Here is an 18,764-nt window from a genome sequence, read left to right on the forward strand (position 1 = left end):
GCTTATAGTTAGGGCTGGCTCAGGTTAGTCCTGAACCATCCCTTAGTTATGCTGCTATAGGCCTAGACTGCCGGGGGATTTCCCATGATGCACTGAGCTCCTCTCTCCTCTACTTTCTCTCCCTCTGTATGCAATCTTATCCCATTATTGCATGTTACTAACACAACTTCTCCCCTTTCTGGTAGTCTTGTGCTTTCTCGTCTCTCTCCTCTCTCCTATCACTTCCTGCAGGTTTTCTGGCTCTGGAGCTGTGGAGTCTGGAGCTGTGGCTGCGGGTCACCTGCTGCCCCTGCGTTCCTGCTCGACAACCTCTACTGCAACGACTATTGTTGCTAGTCTTATTGTTATTATTGTTATTATAATCATTAACATTACGATGGTTACCATTAACACTATTATAAATATCTGTACCATCTGTCGCCTAGTGCTTGCTCTTGGTGGGAACTGTTGGGCTTCTGTAAATAACATCACAGAGTACGGTCTAGACCTGCTCTTTTATGAAAAGCGCTGTGAGATAACTGTTGTTGTGATTTGGCGCTATATAAATAAAATTGAATTGAATTGAATTGAAATTGAACCATACCGCCCAAACAATATCACAGGCTGAGGCTGGATATTTCCACTATCGGTACAAGCATCTTCGTTGATTGCCCCGCGCAACACCAGGTCAGACAGCTGATAAATCCACCGTGCGCTGCTGCTGCTGCTACAGCTAGCCTCAGCTTTTGCTGCGCTCACAGACCGTATGGCTGCGCTGCTAGCCTGGGCTTGATGTTATGCTGTGCTGCTAACACAAGCCTCCTCCGGTCCCTGGTTAGCTTGCTCATCATCTTTGATCTTCTACAACTTCTTCACCCTGATTCTCAACTTGGCTCCTTTTCAATAGATGGCACATGTCTCAGTGAAGATCCCCCCCTCTCCTGTTCTTCTCTGTTTCATCTGTGTTTACTACAATCTTCTCTCACTCATTTTAACTACTACAACTACTCCCACAGTCCGCTCGATTCAGTGCTGGGTTATTTGATGACCAACGTTAAGGGTGGGTTGTTACGTGCTTTCCACACTTACGGTTGACCAATAATATAATTCCGTTTAGATAAAAAAAACATCGTCCCTGTACCTAAAAAGTCTGCAGTGTCTAGTCTGAATGACTACCATCCTGTGGCATTCACCCCCCCCCCTCCTCGAATGAATTGCTCTGATAAACTGGTTCTGCAGCAAATAAAGAACAACTTCCTAGTCAGCCTGGACCTTCACCAGTTTGCTTTCAGAAACAACAGATCCATAGAGGATGCCATCTCCACTAAGCCCTCAGAAAAACAACACCTACATCAGAAAGCTGTTTGTGGATTTCAGTTCAGCATTCAACACAATCTCCCCCTTGAAACTCTAACTCAGCTCTCTGGGCTTGAGTACACTATGCACCTGGATATTAGACTTCCTCACAACAGACCCCAGAGAGTTTGGATTGGCAGTAACACCTCCTCCGCTCAACACCAGATCCCCTGAGGGCTATATGCTCAGTGCCCTCCTGTCCACCCTGTACACCCACGACTGCAAATGCCAATTGCAAACCATCGAAAGAACTCTGTTGTGAAGTTGTGAAATTTGTGGAAGATGCCATAATCTGCCAGATTTCAACAATCTTGCATAGTGGTGCAACCTACCCCCATTGTTGATTTTAGGAAGGACAAAAGGAGGCCAAGACACCCACTCCTGTCTGAATCAGTGGAGCTGAGGTGAGGCAGGTCAATAGTTTTAGGTTCCTGGAAATCAGCATCACAGAACCTGACATGGTCATCTCACATTTCCACCCCGTTAAACAATGCTCAGACACGGCTGTATTTCAAAACTAAACTTAGGATGTCAAATTCCTGTGCTAACTTCTTGTTACCTTTCACAGAGGAGCAATAGAAATCACCCTGACTGCAAACATCACAAACTGGCATGGGATGTTCATGGCCCAGGACCTAAGGGCTCTGCAGCAGGTCATTAAAACTGCTCAGAAGATCATTGGTACCCATTTACCAATCATCAGTGATATTGGTGAGGTGCCTGCGCAGAACCCAGAGGATACTTAAAGTTAGGACCCACCCCAGCCACAGCCTGTTCACCCTGCTGCTGTCTGGCAAAAGATACAGAAGTATCTGCTGTCCCACGACCAGACTACAGAGCAGCTTCTTCCCCCAGGATGAGAGATTCCTAAATGCAGCCTCAGCACTGCACAATGTGAAAAAGTTTTATTTCTATGACTTGTTATTTATCCATCTACTGTATATAATTTTTATATACAGTAGATGACAGTATTTTTATATTGTTTTTTGTATCATACAAGTAATGAGTTGCACAGTGAATACTTAGGCTACATCAAGCCTACTAAAGCCTAACAAACAGCATATTAAGACCAATAAAGCAATTTATTAAATTACGTTAATTGTGGTTGACAAGAAAATACAGTACAACATGCATCAGTGGTTTCCTTTGATGGTTTCCTAACATATCTTGTATAGTGTCCTCAATATTTTGTAAAAGAGAGAGGAGTATCAGTGTGTATCTGCATGAAACCTGCAGACAGCCTCTTTTCATCTATGGTGCAGAAAAAAACAGGAATTAAATTTAGTTAAATTGGCAAAACTCTGTCAAAATGTTAACTGATTTAATGTCCTAGGTTTTACTTAAGCCCCTTCTCGACGTCTGGCCTTGTTATGACCTACAAACACTAACGCAAGTACAGTAATGTATTGCTTTTTGCTGTAATGCAGTAACATAGCACATTACTATATAGAATTTGGTAATATTATACACGTTACAATCTCATGAACGCGCGTTACAATGCATTTTAAGCAGAAATGAAGTGGTGTTTTGTTTTTTTAATAATTCACAAACACCGCAAACCATATTGCCAGCAGAAAAACAAATCCACGAGTAAAAGAGTAACATTATTTCCTGTTGCTGGAATCCAATGGTCAGATTGTAGGCAGGGTGCAAACTACAGGGGAGCTTGGATCCTATCAACAAGACGGAGGTTCCCCTGATGGATTATGCTTGATGGATTATGCTTAAATAGATTTCTATAGGCTATGTGTTTTCTTTAAAGATTTACTTTCATGATTAGATAAGCTGCTGTCAGTTCATCATTGTCGGGAGATTCAAATAATCAGTGACGTAATGCTGCTGTACTTCGCGCGTAAATGCGCACAGCGCCTTTCTTAATGGGGAGATGTTTCATGCTATTTCGACAAAGACCCACCCAATCCGCGGATAACACTGCACATCACTAGAATCCACCTATGCAGGCAGATCTTACTATCATAATAATGTGCCCATTAAATAGCAGTTAAAGTAACTCATAAATAATGCAAAAGTAGTGTAAAGCATTACAATTCAGAGACAGTAATATTGTAATATAACTAATTGCTCTCAAATGACAGTACCTAGTAATCTATAATGCATTACATTTTGGAAGTATTGCCCAACACTGCCTACAAATCACATACTCTTTGCTTACTAGGCTTTCTTGTTTTCCTTTTCAGAAGGAAAAAAGGAAAATGAGAGAAATGGAAAACATTTTCAAACTGAGGGGAATCGCTATCTTATTTAAAAAATTAAACCAGCTTTGACACTACTGTTCTGAACCTCAAAACCGTACACTGTTATTTTTTAACTGACAATCTGCATTCACCCCACATTATTCACTATCACACATTAAAGTTAAACTGAAATCACATTTAGTTATTCCTTTTTGTATGTTTAAAATTTGCATTATTAAAAAAACAAAAAAAAAGGTGTTAGATGAAAGATTAGAAACGGGGGCGTGTCCGTGTATGTGCTGGTAGGTAGACCTTTGGTGTGGCAGTGGAACAGATAGACAAAGTAAACAAACTTGTGCTGTAGCTTACAAGTCATGGACAGACAGCTGGTTGTTAGCAGTGGTATTGAAGAGTAAAGACCACATCAGCATCTAAACGGACTTAATCGATATTTGCATGAACGTTAACATGTTGTTTAATGTGTTGAGCTGGTGACCACATATTAGCTATCAAGTTTGCAAACTAATGTTAGCAGTGCGCTTTGTGCAGCTGCCGTTCAGCCGTTTGTAAATACTGGGGCTTCTGTAGCCTATTTCAAGTGGATCCCAGAATAATAAACCAGACAATATGTTTCCAGGAGTCTGGGTCCCAGGCCAAGAAAATTTTATTCCAGTCCCAGAGTGAAAAGCTGAAAGAGGGAATTTCTCTCTGTTAGTAAAAATATCAGCAGTTTTTCCCCAGCTTGTTAAAATAAAAACAAACTTATCTCCAAACTCTTCTCATAACCCCTCGGGTAACTTAGAGGTAAATGCTCCAACACACAGAAAAACACACACATACACCACTTGATTTAAAATGTGCTACTCTGAGCAACTGGTGCATCCCCAGCGAGGAGGATTGCTGGAGCCGTATACAGGAGCCCCGTTTCTAAATGGGGCTCCTCTATCCTGCAACAAGGATTGGCACGAACAATAAACAGAACACAATAAACGGCCAGGCATTTGCATATCAACCATCCCCAAACTAGCGTCGGCCGACCCAGACTCAAAGAGCGATAGAGGCACGTAAATAAAAGAGGAGACAGAAGGAGTTGAAAAACAGAGAGATATGGGGAAATTTGTGTGAAGAGACAGCTAAATTCACGTGTGTGTGTATACACAGCCGTACTGTGGATCACTGTCATTTCCATACGCAAAAATTTTGTTCAAACACACACTCATACTTAGAGACATATTAATTATAATTTCAGAGATAATGTCAATCATTTTGCAGGTTACACCGCCAAAACACACACCATCCCCCTTCTTCTCTCTGCCTCTGCTTCTCTCACTCTTTTCTCATTTTCTTCTCCACTTCTATGTCTACCTCTGTCTTTTTTTCTCATTCTCACACACATGCAGAGCCCCAAAACACACGAACAACGGCGCTATCCGAGGTTGATGGCTGTCACCTTTGTGTACTCAGCCTCTTTCAGGAGCCAGCAATGCAAATAACACCCTCATGAATATTCATGATGGATTTGAGATGGAAAGAGAGAATGAGAGAGAAAACAGGAGAGGGGAGAGGGAAGAAAGGGAGATTTGACAGGGAAATGAAGGGTAGAGAGGAGAGGAAGTAGAGGAAGAATGCTGTGGACAGAACGATAACGCAGACTGGATTATGGGAATAAACAGACAGGGTGACGGGGGTTAAATAGAGAAAGAGAGTAGGTGTTTATGTGTGTTTATGTGTCAGATCATAGAGTTTGAACCAGTTTACCATATTTTGCTAGTGATTGACAGTCTAGGCTTGCCTACCTTTCAAGGGAATCCCAGAGAGTGGATGGGTGATAATTCCAGTAAGAGCAGAGTTTTCAATAGAGGAGGCAGATGTGTCATAGTTAAAAGTCATAGGAATGACAGTAATACCCAATGTCCTTGAAATTGAAATATTTGGGAGCTCATCGGCTTTCTGAACTTAAACTCCATTCAAGTCTTTGAGAAACTATTTTAAAAACAATGTGAACAATTACTACTTAGAACTACAGGTCCAACCGTTCACCTACAATTTCAGAGCTTCAAGTGACACCACATTGAGAAGTAACCATAAAATAAAGGAAAACAAGGTGTCCTAAGTCTACAATAGGACATAAACTAGAACGTTTTACACCACATATGTGCTGACTTTAGCCTGTCTGGCAGTGCAAATGTCAGGGGCGTGTATTGTTACAGTCAATACACACTATCATTTTATTCTTGTGATTTTCTTGTGTGTGTACATTTGTGGTTTTCTCTTGTTAACTGCATCTCATACATATTTTTATATATTTGTATTTTTGTCTGTGATAATAGTAATAATTCAACCACCCAACCTCCTCCCTACGCAGAAATACCCAGTGTGTTAATAAGTGATCTTTTTAACACACTGGGTTCTTGACAAAGCGTCCCTATGTGACAACTTAGGAGTGAGACTTGGGTTGATTTATTTTATCGAAATAGTTATAGTGAATGGGCAGTTACCATAAATAACAGATACTAGCAACTGTCTTTTGTTTCCCATGTAATCATCATTACCTTATTTAGCCTAGTTTACAGTAGTACCATGACTTATAGGCTGCCACTGGCTGTTGTGTGTTACAGTTTTTTCCAACTGCTTCCACACAAAATCTTTACATGTCACACAATTTTTGAAACCTCTCACTCAAAGAGCAAAACGTCATCCAAAATTTCCAAACCCATTAGCTATTTCTAGTCCTTTCAGTCAGTTTTCGAACGCATAAAACACTTTTTCAAAATACTACACACAATTCTCAACCTAAGACAAAAAATTCTAACAGGAAGTGACCTGCTTTCCTTTTCCAAACACAACCAATCAAGCCACTCCTCACATGTGTAAACACTAACAGCTCAAATGATCATTAACCAATCACTGTTATAGTATACAGTAGACCTATACATAGGTCAAAGGTCAAATTACCTGTTTTGAACAATGGATGCCAACAATGGACAGAGAGGAAAAGTTCAAGGAGGAAGAGTTGGTAGAAGAGGAGGAGGAGGAAGAAGAGGAAGAAGAGGACGAGGGCAAAGAAGAGAAGGAAGGAGATTAGATCAGATTATTAGGCTGTTTATAGCAATAATTACCTATTGAACTTGCTTCAATTTCAACTGACAGTTTTTTTAATCAATCCTTGCACTTTCACATTAGTGACTACAGAGAGTGCTGAAAATTACCTGTAGAGAAATGGCATTAAAATCAGTCTGTCTTTAATATAAGAATGGAACATTTTAGGATGCACAAGAGTGCAGTAAAAGTCTGCAAAATATTGATAGAATAAATGAAAAGACCTCCAACATTTCACACTGTGCAGATATAGAGAATATGATATAGCTCCTTTACAAGGCAGGCACAGGTATGATGCATTAAATTGCCAAGTTAAGTCATTTTGATAGCCCAACTTCGCATGCAATGTCTCCTGGAAATGTGCATTTGCAATGCAGATGACAACTTCTACAGTTGAGAGTGCATTTGTCTGAGAGCTCTGTTCAGCTCTGCCAGTCATACCGTCAGACAGGCCACAGATATCTCAACTGCTTAGGCCTCTATAGCCTTGCACTGTTGACCTCTTCTAGCGGACTCCACCAGTGAAGCTCCACAAAGTAAATTAAGTAAATTACCAGATCAGAGTCCTGCTTTCTATCCCTGTATCCAAATAACTTGCTTGCCACTGCAGGTAATGAAGACAAAAATGAAGAACACTAGGATTATTTTCCACCAGGAAAGCATTGTGTTCCTTTCTTCCTTCTACCTCATGGTGCAATACCCTTGATCAAGCAACTCCTTGACAGTCGCACTTCAAAGCTGCAATAAGACTACTAGACGGTAGAAAGACTAAAATGCAACGCGGTAAACCTTGATCTTAATTAAGTTAAGTCTAATGTATTAGCAAACAATTGTTTTCACATCCATCAATGTCAGTATCAAATTGGACCTTTTATTGTGAGGAGAACTCAATAAATGTTAAACTTACTTAGCCAGTCACTTGTAAAGAAGAGACTTTGAAGAAGACGTGTGTTTGCTTAGAACATGTTCAAGTGGTTTTATACAAACTGCCGCTGTTATGGTTTCAATGGTAAAGCTAACTAACACAGTGAGCTCAAGTGGCTGAAGCTGTATTAAGGGGGATATGCAAAAAACAGAATCTTTAGCTTATATAGTAAATATCACGTAAGAAATGAAAGCTGTATTAGGTCTATAGGCGGTGCCTGAGCAGCAAGGATATGTGTAAGATTACCAGTTTATATCTCACAGAACCTAGTAAATACAGCATTTATGATTTAGACATTTTTGTTTTTCTTATTAGTTATATCTACATAATTTATTTTTCTCACTCTAATTATGTATGTATGCTTATTTTATTATTTATTTGCATTCACTACTTCTTGCTTTCTTACTCAGTCCCTTTAGATCTAGGTCACAGTCCGTTCAGTCTTACTTACTTAGCTTTTATTACATTTACTTGTTTAGTCCCTAATTAGCCATTTGTTCATGACCATCGCATTATATGAAATATGACCATTTATTAGTCACTATGGACAAATACCCTGCCAATGCCTCCTATGCTACATTTGTTTGAATTCGGTTCAGTTACAACAACCATATTCTTACTCACAGTATGAATGAATTTTAAAGCAACAGGTAAGTAGCAATTTTATGTGAACAATAGAGCTGCAAGAGCGCACAGGGCTTGAGAGAAATGAATGTGAGCACAAGTACATGCTGTGTTGAGTCCAATTTAATGGCTAGGGTGATTATTTAGAGTGCTGCTTCTGTGGAAGTAAGGACTGAAATAGAAAATGGACAAAGAAAGAAAGTCCCAGACCTGGACCCTATTTTTCGTATCTATGTGACTAACTGGAACGACATTTTTTTGAAATTGGTCCAGTATTGAGCGAGCGCAATGTAGTTGGCAGCAGCAAAACAGACCTGCAATGTAATCCTTGCAGGCAATTTCGCCCCATCGAAGTACATCCACTAAAGCGCTTATTTTTTCCACTGACAGACTCAGTGTCTGATGACATTATGGAAAGGATCCCTATAGAGAAAGACCTGTTCGATAGATAGAGTAAGATCTTTTTTGTTTAACCGGAGAAAGTCGCTATATTACTCTCATCAAAGCCAGTAGACTCCCTTGACTTTTTTTGCCTCTCTGGTCTCCCACTGCCTCAAACAGTTACTTTGTTTTATTGTGTGACTTTGGTGTTTTTAACCATATAAAATCACACAATAACACAAACAAATTAAGCGACCAAGGCAGCAGTAGGCCAGCAAATCCTATATTCTGCGAGGTAAAATGACAATGGAGTCTGGTGGCTTTGACAATAGTTCTATAGTGACTTTCTGGTTAAACAAAGAGCATCTTACTCTTTACAAAAAGGTATATCTCTGTAAGGATCCTTTTCGCAATGTTGTCAGCCACTTAATAACAATCTGGCAAAAACAAGTACTTTAGTAGATGCACATTGAAGGGGCGGAAGCCCAGTTCCGCTGCTGCAGCATGCTTGTTCAATACAGGACCAATTGCAAAAAATAGTCCAGTATTTATGTGGATGGTAGCCAACTACAATAGCATTATTTGGCTTGAAGATTTACTGGTTTCATACATTTAAAAACATCCTGTACACAGTTTACGCTTGTGTTGTTGGGTTTGTTTACTTCAGGTTAAACATCTCATATTCTTCCACTGACAGTCAATGAAACACTTATGCCAAAGGGTCTACCGTACTGATTTGGGTTTACTTTATGTTTTATTACATTACCAACCAATAGGACAATCTATGGGACTCAATGTGATCTGTTGGCAGAAAGAGCCTATTTAGACAAATAGACAATGAGAATCATGCCATCAGTCACAATAGCTATGATGTATATACATTCTCAACAAGAATTTACACTCCCAAATAACTTGTTTGATATTTAGGCACATGAAAAACATAAACATAAAATACAAATGAATAGAAATATGTGTACTAAAGCAGAACACAACAATACTAACAATCATATGCTATATGTTTACTTATGTGTGTGTTTACTTAACGCCACATATACACTCACTCACACACACACACACACACAATTGTTTTTGCGACCGTGTGTATACACACATAGTCGCAAAAACAATTGATTCTGCCTCCTTGCTGGTGAAAGGGCATTTGAGGTGAAATCGATGGTGGAGCTATGTGAAATAAATGCATCCTGGGCATACTGTGTGTTTGTGTGTGTGTGTGTGTGTGTGTGTGTGATGACAAGGAGGCAAAAGACTGTGTATGTGTGAAGTGTAACCACCAGAGAGGACTAGCTGGTCCTTAGAAGTACATCTCCCCTCTGATCCTAGGAAAATCCACTAATCCCTACACACACACAGCTGAACACACACTGAAAGAAGGAACGGGACCAGAAATACAGGCCAAATACAAATTCACACACCAAAAAACAAATGACTATTGTAATACCAGTCACATAAAAACAGATAGAGCGAGAGAAAATAGACAAAAACAAGAGAGAACACAAGCAGAGAGAACAAACGAATTTGCCTTTTTTATAATCACTGTCTCAATCTGTCTCTTTGTATAACTCACACACAGACACACAGACAAAGCATTTATCCCCTCATCAGTAATCATCTCACTAATTAACTAACCAAACAAAGATAGCACTCAGTTCAAGACGACAGCTTTTTAATGAGGGAGATACTAATCACTTTGACCCTCAGTCTGTCAACATTCCCACTGCTGGATAATGCTAAAATGCTCAACTAAACATAGATTCAAAGCATGAAACTTCAATGGCGAGGGTCTCCACAATTTAAAAAACTGCATTAAATAGTTTTGTCAGATCACTCACTGAACTGGAGCTACATACAGTAGAACATAAATCCATCAGAAAGATGCGCCCTCTTTTACACCTTTTGAATGTAAACAGTTGCAGGAATTAGGACTGTACCTGAAAAAAAAACGTTTCCATGTCCGAACGGCTCAAGCACTTTGGACCAGACATGACATAAAACTTAGTGAAGTACTGTCTGGTTTACAATAAGGGTTTAGTCAGCCTTTTGTCCTTTTCCATTATAGTTAGGTTGACTGGTATGTAATTTGGAGGCAATACTAGGTTTGTAAAATTGCGTGGCCCACCATGGTGTCAACCTGTGTTGCACATTGATGGAGCAGCCGTCACATAAGAGATGTTAGAGCTTGGCATAATTTGATGAAAGAAAGCTCCATTCAAAATGTACCTTCTCACTGAGCTATTGTTCTTAAAATCCAGTAGTGGATCAGCCCAAAGCCAGTTCAGAAAAGCAATTTAGTTATATATATAGATATTTGGTTGCAGGTCTGCAATTCTCTGGCACACAGCAAGATATGTCTATTACAGTTATGGAGGAAGCTAAATAAGTGTAGAATGAGTAGTACGACAAGTAGCACCAGCCACTTTACCTAGACAGACTAAACAAAAGCGGGAAAGGAAATGGAAAGCTCTCCATTTCCAAAGTAAAAACACCACGGAACAGGTCTGCCTGCAAAAACAAGCAACCATTTTGCATCTGCTGTCTACAGCCCTCTCTCTTTCTTCTTTCTGAGATTATGGGACTTGTGCCCATAATTTCCTTGTTCTGTCATTTTTCAGGATGTTCCACGCAGTATAATGTGTCTTGGATGAGAGGAAAAGTAGGGAGGTTGTGTTCCACATGTCTTTTAGTGGAAAATATGACAAATACTTGCACTGGAAATCTGTTTAGTATTAGGAACACCACAGCGGATCTAACCATAAAATGGTGAGATAGCAAGCAAGACAAATAACCTTTCTTTGATAATCAACCTTTTTCTTATTAAAAAAAATCGAGTTAAAATCTTTGTGAATAACAGTGGTGTGATAAACACAAGACATTGTTAATCTTTTTTTTATGTATTTCTTAATTAACCAACAGTTCTCTGCATTTTATAATCTCCTCTTTTCCTTTCCAAGGTTAATCTTGGCACAAAGACCTGATGATCTACTGGACCAGAATTGGTCCAGTAGATCACCTCAGCTGCAAAACAGGCTGCAATGTACTTCTTGTGGGCAATTGCACTGGTCAAAAGTAAGTCTACTGAAAGTGCTTGATTTGGAAATGGTCCTTTTTTGTTAAAGTGGTCATATTATGCTCATTTTCAGGCTCATAATTTTATTTAGGGGTTGTACCAGAATAAGTTTCATTTTCAAAAAACACCATATATTTCTTATTCTGCACATCTTTTAAACCTGTGTGTTGAGTGCTCAGTTTTAACTAATGAGTGAAGCATCAGCATCATGGTCCAGAAATAAATAATCACCTGAAAATGGTGATCAAAGTCAATGACTCAAACGCAAAATGTAACTGAATTGGAGGAAGAAGACTTGGCGGTATAACTTCAGTACCAGATGCCTCAGCCATCCACAACCACAGTTTCAGCTAGTTCAGACGACAGAATCATGTATAGTTATGTGAGACTACAAACCTAGTGACAGATACAGCAAGGGAGCCCAATCCAATTTGGCAAATGTCTTTTGCTTCGAGTCCTCTGGCCTTGCATCTCATCCTTGTAGCTCTGTCTTTTGGAAGGGCTGAGTGAGGAAGAGATGCAAGTGAGGGAAGCTTTTGCCTTCCCTTCTTTCTCCTATTAACCATCTCTCCTGTTACGGCCTCTCCTTTTATGATTCCCTCTCTCTTTCTGTCTCTGTCTGTCTCTTTCGCCCATCCTCTCCCCGTGTCCCTCCATCTCCTCAGCAGTTTATCATAATGATATCACCTCAGTGTGATGGAGCACACTTAATGCTTATTACATGTCACAAACACACACATAGGAATGAGATCCACTTATATCCAGCTGTATTACATGCCTGACTGTGCTTCTAACATGGAAGATTATCCATGAGACTGTATGCAGAGGGCAAGAGTTGCAGGACAGACACGCAAACACACATACACACACACACACCTCAACTGACATGTGAACATAAAGATAAGCGGAATACATGTCTAGAAATTTTTTAAATTGAACATTCTTCCAAACGGACACACAGGTGGACATAGCAACAGTAAATAGAGCAGAAAAGAGCAGGACCTGTGAAAAGAAAAAGAAGATAATTAGATGTTTTTAGATGATAGATGATTTTTTACCCCCTCCACTATCTTTCGGTAGCTGTACCACACACACGTATGTGCACACACAGACATGCACAAGCACAGCAGGAGTGTTGTACGACAAAGACAGAGACAAAGTGTCTAAAGGGGGGACCAAAGAGGCCACCTCATCATTTCTGTGTATCTATGTGTGTGTGTGTGTGTGTGTGTGTGTGTGTGATTAATACACACACATATAAGACACCTCATACAAGGTTGTACAGAGCCCGTGTGTGGGAGAGAAATAGTGTGCGCAGGATGTATTTATCTCCCTCTGTCTGTGTGACCGTGTTGGTGTGTGTGTGTATGTGTGATTTTTGTCAGCAGGTAGTGGGACAAGGTGCAGTGCAGTCTAGCCACTCGTTATTTTCCTCCAGTATCCTCAGATGACCCCAGGAATGAACATGCACAAAGATGTACACAACTGTGATCCTGTTGATAGTAATTTTTTCAGCATCTGTTAACAAATATGTGGGAAATGTATAGCAAAGATGCTTGGAATATTCTGTAAGAAAGTAATATCAGACTAATAAAAGTGTTTTACTTTATAGTGAACAAATCATCTTCCTTCCAAGTGTTTCAAATATTCTATTTGTAAGGTCCACACATTTCATATGAAAGAACGTATGTTAGTGCTATTTAATAACTTTGTAGCTGCAACGTTCTGCAATGACAGAATGTATGACATTAAAACAGGTAGGTTTAGCCGCAAATCCATGGTAAACCTACACACAAATTAAACAACTTTCTAATGGCGAGCCAATTAATGAGGGGGGTGGGATTGACCTCTCATTCAAGTGGCAGTGAGTTCTAGATCATGACAGATGACAGATGTTAATAACAGTTTTACAACTTTGTGCTCTCCCGTTGTTAGCCTGCTGGCCTTGCTAGTTCCCACAGTGTGTGCTTACAACTAAATTATTATACTGTAAATCTGATTGAACATAGACCAGTAAAATCAAAAACTTTATGGTCTGTGGCTCAGCATCAGTATTTTAAGCCTTCTATGCTAGTAAAAACATGCCTTGTTTAACAAACATGGCAGAACAAAAGACAGAGTAGACTACTACTACTATCATTAACATTGATCGACAATATAAAACATTGATTGACAGTGATCAGTGTTTGAGCATTAAATACTTACTTTCCTGCATTCTGGAGACATTTTCTGCACCAATTTATGGAGGAAATTGAGGTGTTAGGTGACAATTCAAAATATAAAATATAATAGAATATAATGCAGTAATCAGCGTTTGGACAATGCACATTTGTTTCTTCTATATTTCAATAGCATTGCATGTTTTCTTACTGTCCATTGTTTCATTTGTTATTTAACATTTATTGTAAGTGATGGAGACATTCTGATTCTGACCTGTCCCCAGCATCCCCAGTGTAAATGACACCTATGTGTCAATACTTTTAAATGTCCCACCCCATCCAGGCTGTGATTGGTTGTTTCACGACAAGTGACACTGACGAGCTACATTCACCACACGGCTGCTTGAAACGCACCCGAGCTTCTCTTCTCCCTCATCTGTGTACCGGGGCGTACTGCCCTACTTCAAGCCCTGACAATGATTGTAACAGAAATCAGAAAAGTCAAACATTCCTTGACTATGTTAGTCCACTACTACACCAAGCAATCCATACCAGCAAAACAAAAACATAAACTACTTTGAGTTATTGTTAAAAATGAAGTAAATGTTACTAGGGCTAAACGATTAATTGCATTTGCGATGTTATCACGATGTGATAAAACAAGATTTTCTAATCGCAAAGGCTGCAACGGTCAAGTGACACCCAAGAGTAAAGCAATCTGCAGGAGGAAGCATCAACTTACGCACCTTACGCTGTACCTTGACTTGTTGTTGTACAATGGCTTTAAGCTTGACAGAAGCTGACACTACAGAAACTTTAGCATCACACAGGGTGCTACTTTCACAAATGTAATGTGGCACCCGCCACCCGCAGGTAACTCGGTGGTGGTGGTGAGTGAAATCATCTGAAAGAGGCCCTTTGTGTTCTGAGTTGCAACCTGGTTACAGCCAGTGCGCTGCTTGCTGGCATCGGAGGCTGCGGGGGGTGGGGGACACTGGTGTTGTCGGAGAATTACTGAGCTTGTCTATTAAAGGGGCTATATGTAGTTTTTCTACTAAAATTAATCCTTTTTTTATTGCCTGTGTGTGAAGGGGTTGTAATCTGACATTAAAATGATCCACTTGCCGGGTTTGGCAATTAACTCTGAAGGCAAGTATTCCTATTCCTATTTGAAGGCTCCGGGTGGGATTTTCCGCGAAATCCAGTGACTGACACCTGCATGCACGCTCCCGAGGCTCTCGCTTTGTACTGACTTTGCACTCAGCAGAGACGACACTGCAACTTACGACATGGAGTCTGCTAACACTAAGAAACAACCTGCTTCCAGCACAACACAGACTCCAACACAGACTCCAACACAAACTCCACATAAGGATAAGAAACAAAAAAAATGTTTTATCTGCTGAAGCTCGTCAGCCCTAATGCAATCCATGTTACTTTACTCTGTACCACCGTTATGTCAAAGCGTCAAAGCCTGCAAGAATGATGTAATGGTAAAAAGCTAATGTAGAGCGATTTGTTTACTATCCTATTGTAATGCAGCCACGAGCAGCCAGCTAACGCTACAGTAGCTCGGACCCGCCGCTGTTTGCTTCGTAACGTTCAATTTAGATTTATTGCCTTTTACCGATACTCAGGTACACAGCCTGTCCACCTCTCAGTCGCTGTAACTCACATGACCCTCATAATATACAACCCAGTGGAAGAGCCATCCACTAACTCTAGAGTAAATTTACTTACTGCGGTCTAACTGCTATAAAGTGTGACACAATCTTGTTATAATATTCAGTCCAGCTCACTAACGTTAACAGTTTCATTATCATCCAAAACATGTAGCTGTGCTAAAATTGCTGAACCATCCGGTGACAGATTCACAGATAGTAAAGACAGTTACTGAAAGCAGCAGGCAGGCTAACGATGTTGTATCACGTTGGCTAAATGCAGTGTAACTTTATAATGTAACGAGCATGGATTAGTTTAACATCAAGCTGAAAAAAATATTACTGTAACGTTGTAGTGGAAGTTTACCTGAGTTTCCCGCATGTTGTGTGAAGCTGGCTCCCTACCTGTCTATAGCCGCTCTCACTTTGCCTTTTTTCGGGAGTACTGTGCCAATATGCTGGTGTCTCGCTGCGCTGAATGAAAGGTAAGGTGCCGGTTTTGATCCACCTCTGAGATGGTAACGTTGAAGTAACAGAGCCTGAACATGTCTTAGTGAAAAGCCACAGCCTGCATGCTGGTGTTCCTGCGTTTATTGCAGGATTTCTGTATGAAAGCGGTTGTGTTTCGGATTCTGCTCGCTCATGAGTTTAAGCAAGCACGCGTACAAGCACACGCCTGGTTGCAATCTTAAAACCGCACCACTAGTGGCCGCTGGAAACTACATAATGCCCCTTTAAACACGAGAGGCGTCACTTGGTTTTATTTTCGTTTGCTGCCAACTTTTGAATTGAACCTCAAACTGAGTATTTTTTGTTTGCTTACTGGGATACAGAAAGATGGAATCCTAGGAGATTTGAACTGCGATAAGGACGCATTAATTGGTGGTTGAACTGTGGGTTTTGTATTGAGTGCTTACTGTATAATACACTGTGGTGAATTATGGTAGAGAATGGTTTTTGATGATATTATATCATATTATTTAATGCTATGACTTGACTCAAATTATCTTTCTCATATTATTAAAATCTGACACTTCTCCACCATTGCTCATAATAATAATTCATGCATCATGTAATTTCATCATAACACAGGCCTGACCCACAAGAAAGAACAGTGTATGTTTAATCTAGCTAATATTTTGTTGGTCATACTATACACTGATTTACTGCTTGTCCATTTTGAATAATACAGAAGGTAAAGAGCTTAAAAATGTATTGCAAATGAAATTGCAATCGCAATATTGGTTAAAAAAAAATCACAAATAGATTATTTTCCAAAATTGCCCATGTTACCATCCTCACCTTATGTCATTCATTGAGTCAAAGAAAATTAGATACTAAGACACTGTTTATCAGACATTCTCCAGCGGTGGCACATAGTATCTTATGTCCTCTTGCTGGTTCCCATGTACTACTGGAAGGGTATTATTCAGGTGCCAAATACTTTTTGTTGCACAAATCTTCACCTTTCATTATCATTATTTAAAATCAATTCCTTTGACATCCTGTGCAAATCAACTGAAAAAAGATATTCAAGCCTCATGTGAAAAGGTTAACAGTTGATATGTGCAAATTACCGTTTTCAGAGAGTTCCAGGTTTCTCAAAGTTTCTCTTTAAAATGTTCAGAATAGTTTTAACCTCATAGGACTATTATAGTAATGATATATACTGTACAGCCATATTGTTGAGTGCTGAGATGTTCTATGGATAGAATGATAAATTTGCACATCTGTCATTTGTCAGCCTGAAATCCCTAAAGTCAGTGAAATGATGAGGCAGAGATGGGATGCAGATATGCATGCTTAGTCTAGATCAGTGGCTGTAAACTTATTTTCAACCAGTGAACCAAAAAGAAATTTGTTTCTTGGGATAGAAGGGCATAAAAACATATTATTGCTTATGTGGGAAACCATGTAGGTGACCTCTTAAAGTAGAGAGCCATTTTTGGGTACCACCGTCCAGTTTGAGAAACCAGAATATACTGTAATTTTACGCCTCTTCTTTTATTTACCTGTCTCCCCAACCTTCAGCCCCTCTCAGTCACCCTCTCCCTCTCTTGCTTCGCATTTTCTCTGTTTTCTTCTCTCCCTGAATCTGTCATGAATATTCATGAGGTTGTTATTTGCATTGCTGGCTCCTGAAAAGGGCTGAGTACACAAAGGTGACAGCTATCAACCTTAGGAGGCGGCGGTGTTGAGAGATGAGAGAGCAGATGAGGAGGAAGAAGTGGAGATGATAGAAAAGGGAATCAGAGCAAAACCGAAGAAAAAGTGAAATGAGAGTACAAGTACAACTGAAGCCAAACAAAATCTATGAAAGCATTTGTGTTCCTACCTCAACGTAAACTGTTCCGTGTTTGAATCTGTCTTCATGTAGACACCAAACGCCACAGTCTTGCCAAGGCGAACAGGGCTGGGTGGCACCAGAACCTCCACATTTTCATCCAGTCTCAATCTTTCTCCTTTGGTAGAAACCGGGCCCATAGTCATTACCACAGAACCAGCTTTCAGCATGTCCTGAAGACCCCCATCCACTAGGGGGCTCCACTGGCCCATACCAAGGCCTCCAAGAGGCCCATTTGCACTCTGACCTCTCCATGGCTCGTTAACAATGGAGGGACACTCTTGACCAGCCCCTTCCACTGGTATAATTGAGTAATACACATCCACTGACGGTAGAGTCACTTCAGGAGGTCTTTTTCTCACTTGTGGTGGTGTAAACCAAGCTGGGGGAATCTCCAGACGGACAACACAGATGCCAGATGGCCCCACAAGTCGGCAGCCCGCCGAGGGTGCTGCTTCACTGGTGTCACGAAGGGCCACAGCTCTGATACATGGGAGGAGGGCTGGAGGAGGCGGGTCAGGCTCATCCCAACGTCGCCCTACCAGGTAAAACAGTACCTGAAGACAAAACAAATACATCTAACGTCATAATGTCCTAAATTAGTGGATGGATAGCTAGCCAAGATTTTAAACTAATTTTAAACCTATACATTGAAAGCTGAAATTAATTGTGTTTAAACACCGTGCAAAATGACAAAATAGAAATAAAATAGTTAGAAATGGCGAAGAATATAACCCTTTCTGTACAGATTTCATTTTTACAGATTTCTCATTTACTAATGAGTATATTTTTTTAAGCTGCACTAAACAATATATTTATATTAACAGTGGATTATTGGGAAATAACTGGGTGCAATGTGAAAGGTTTGGCTCATGGTGATAAACCCAACTCTGAAGGCCCTCAGGGCATTTTATGGTTACTAGTAGGGATTGATTTTTTATCTCTTTTGACTGTTG

The 18,764-nt window shown here is 40.1% G+C and overlaps 1 protein-coding gene across 1 annotated transcript in view; it reads right to left on the reverse strand.

The window, feature by feature from the left end:
- The window catches only part of si:dkey-215k6.1 (transmembrane protein 132C), a 316,735-nt gene that overhangs the window by 210,593 nt on the left and 87,378 nt on the right, over window positions 1-18,764 (reverse strand). Inside the window, exon 3 of the mRNA XM_038704606.1 lies at window positions 17,800-18,365. Coding sequence (XP_038560534.1) covers window positions 17,800-18,365 — 566 coding nt within the window. The remainder of the gene's footprint in view (window positions 1-17,799; window positions 18,366-18,764) is intronic.

Source organism: Micropterus salmoides, unplaced genomic scaffold (genome assembly GCF_014851395.1).
Source record: "Micropterus salmoides isolate LMB-PRFRI ecotype aquatic unplaced genomic scaffold, ASM1485139v1 Ms_hic_scaffold_7, whole genome shotgun sequence".
Classification (NCBI taxonomy): domain Eukaryota; kingdom Metazoa; phylum Chordata; class Actinopteri; order Centrarchiformes; family Centrarchidae; genus Micropterus; species Micropterus salmoides.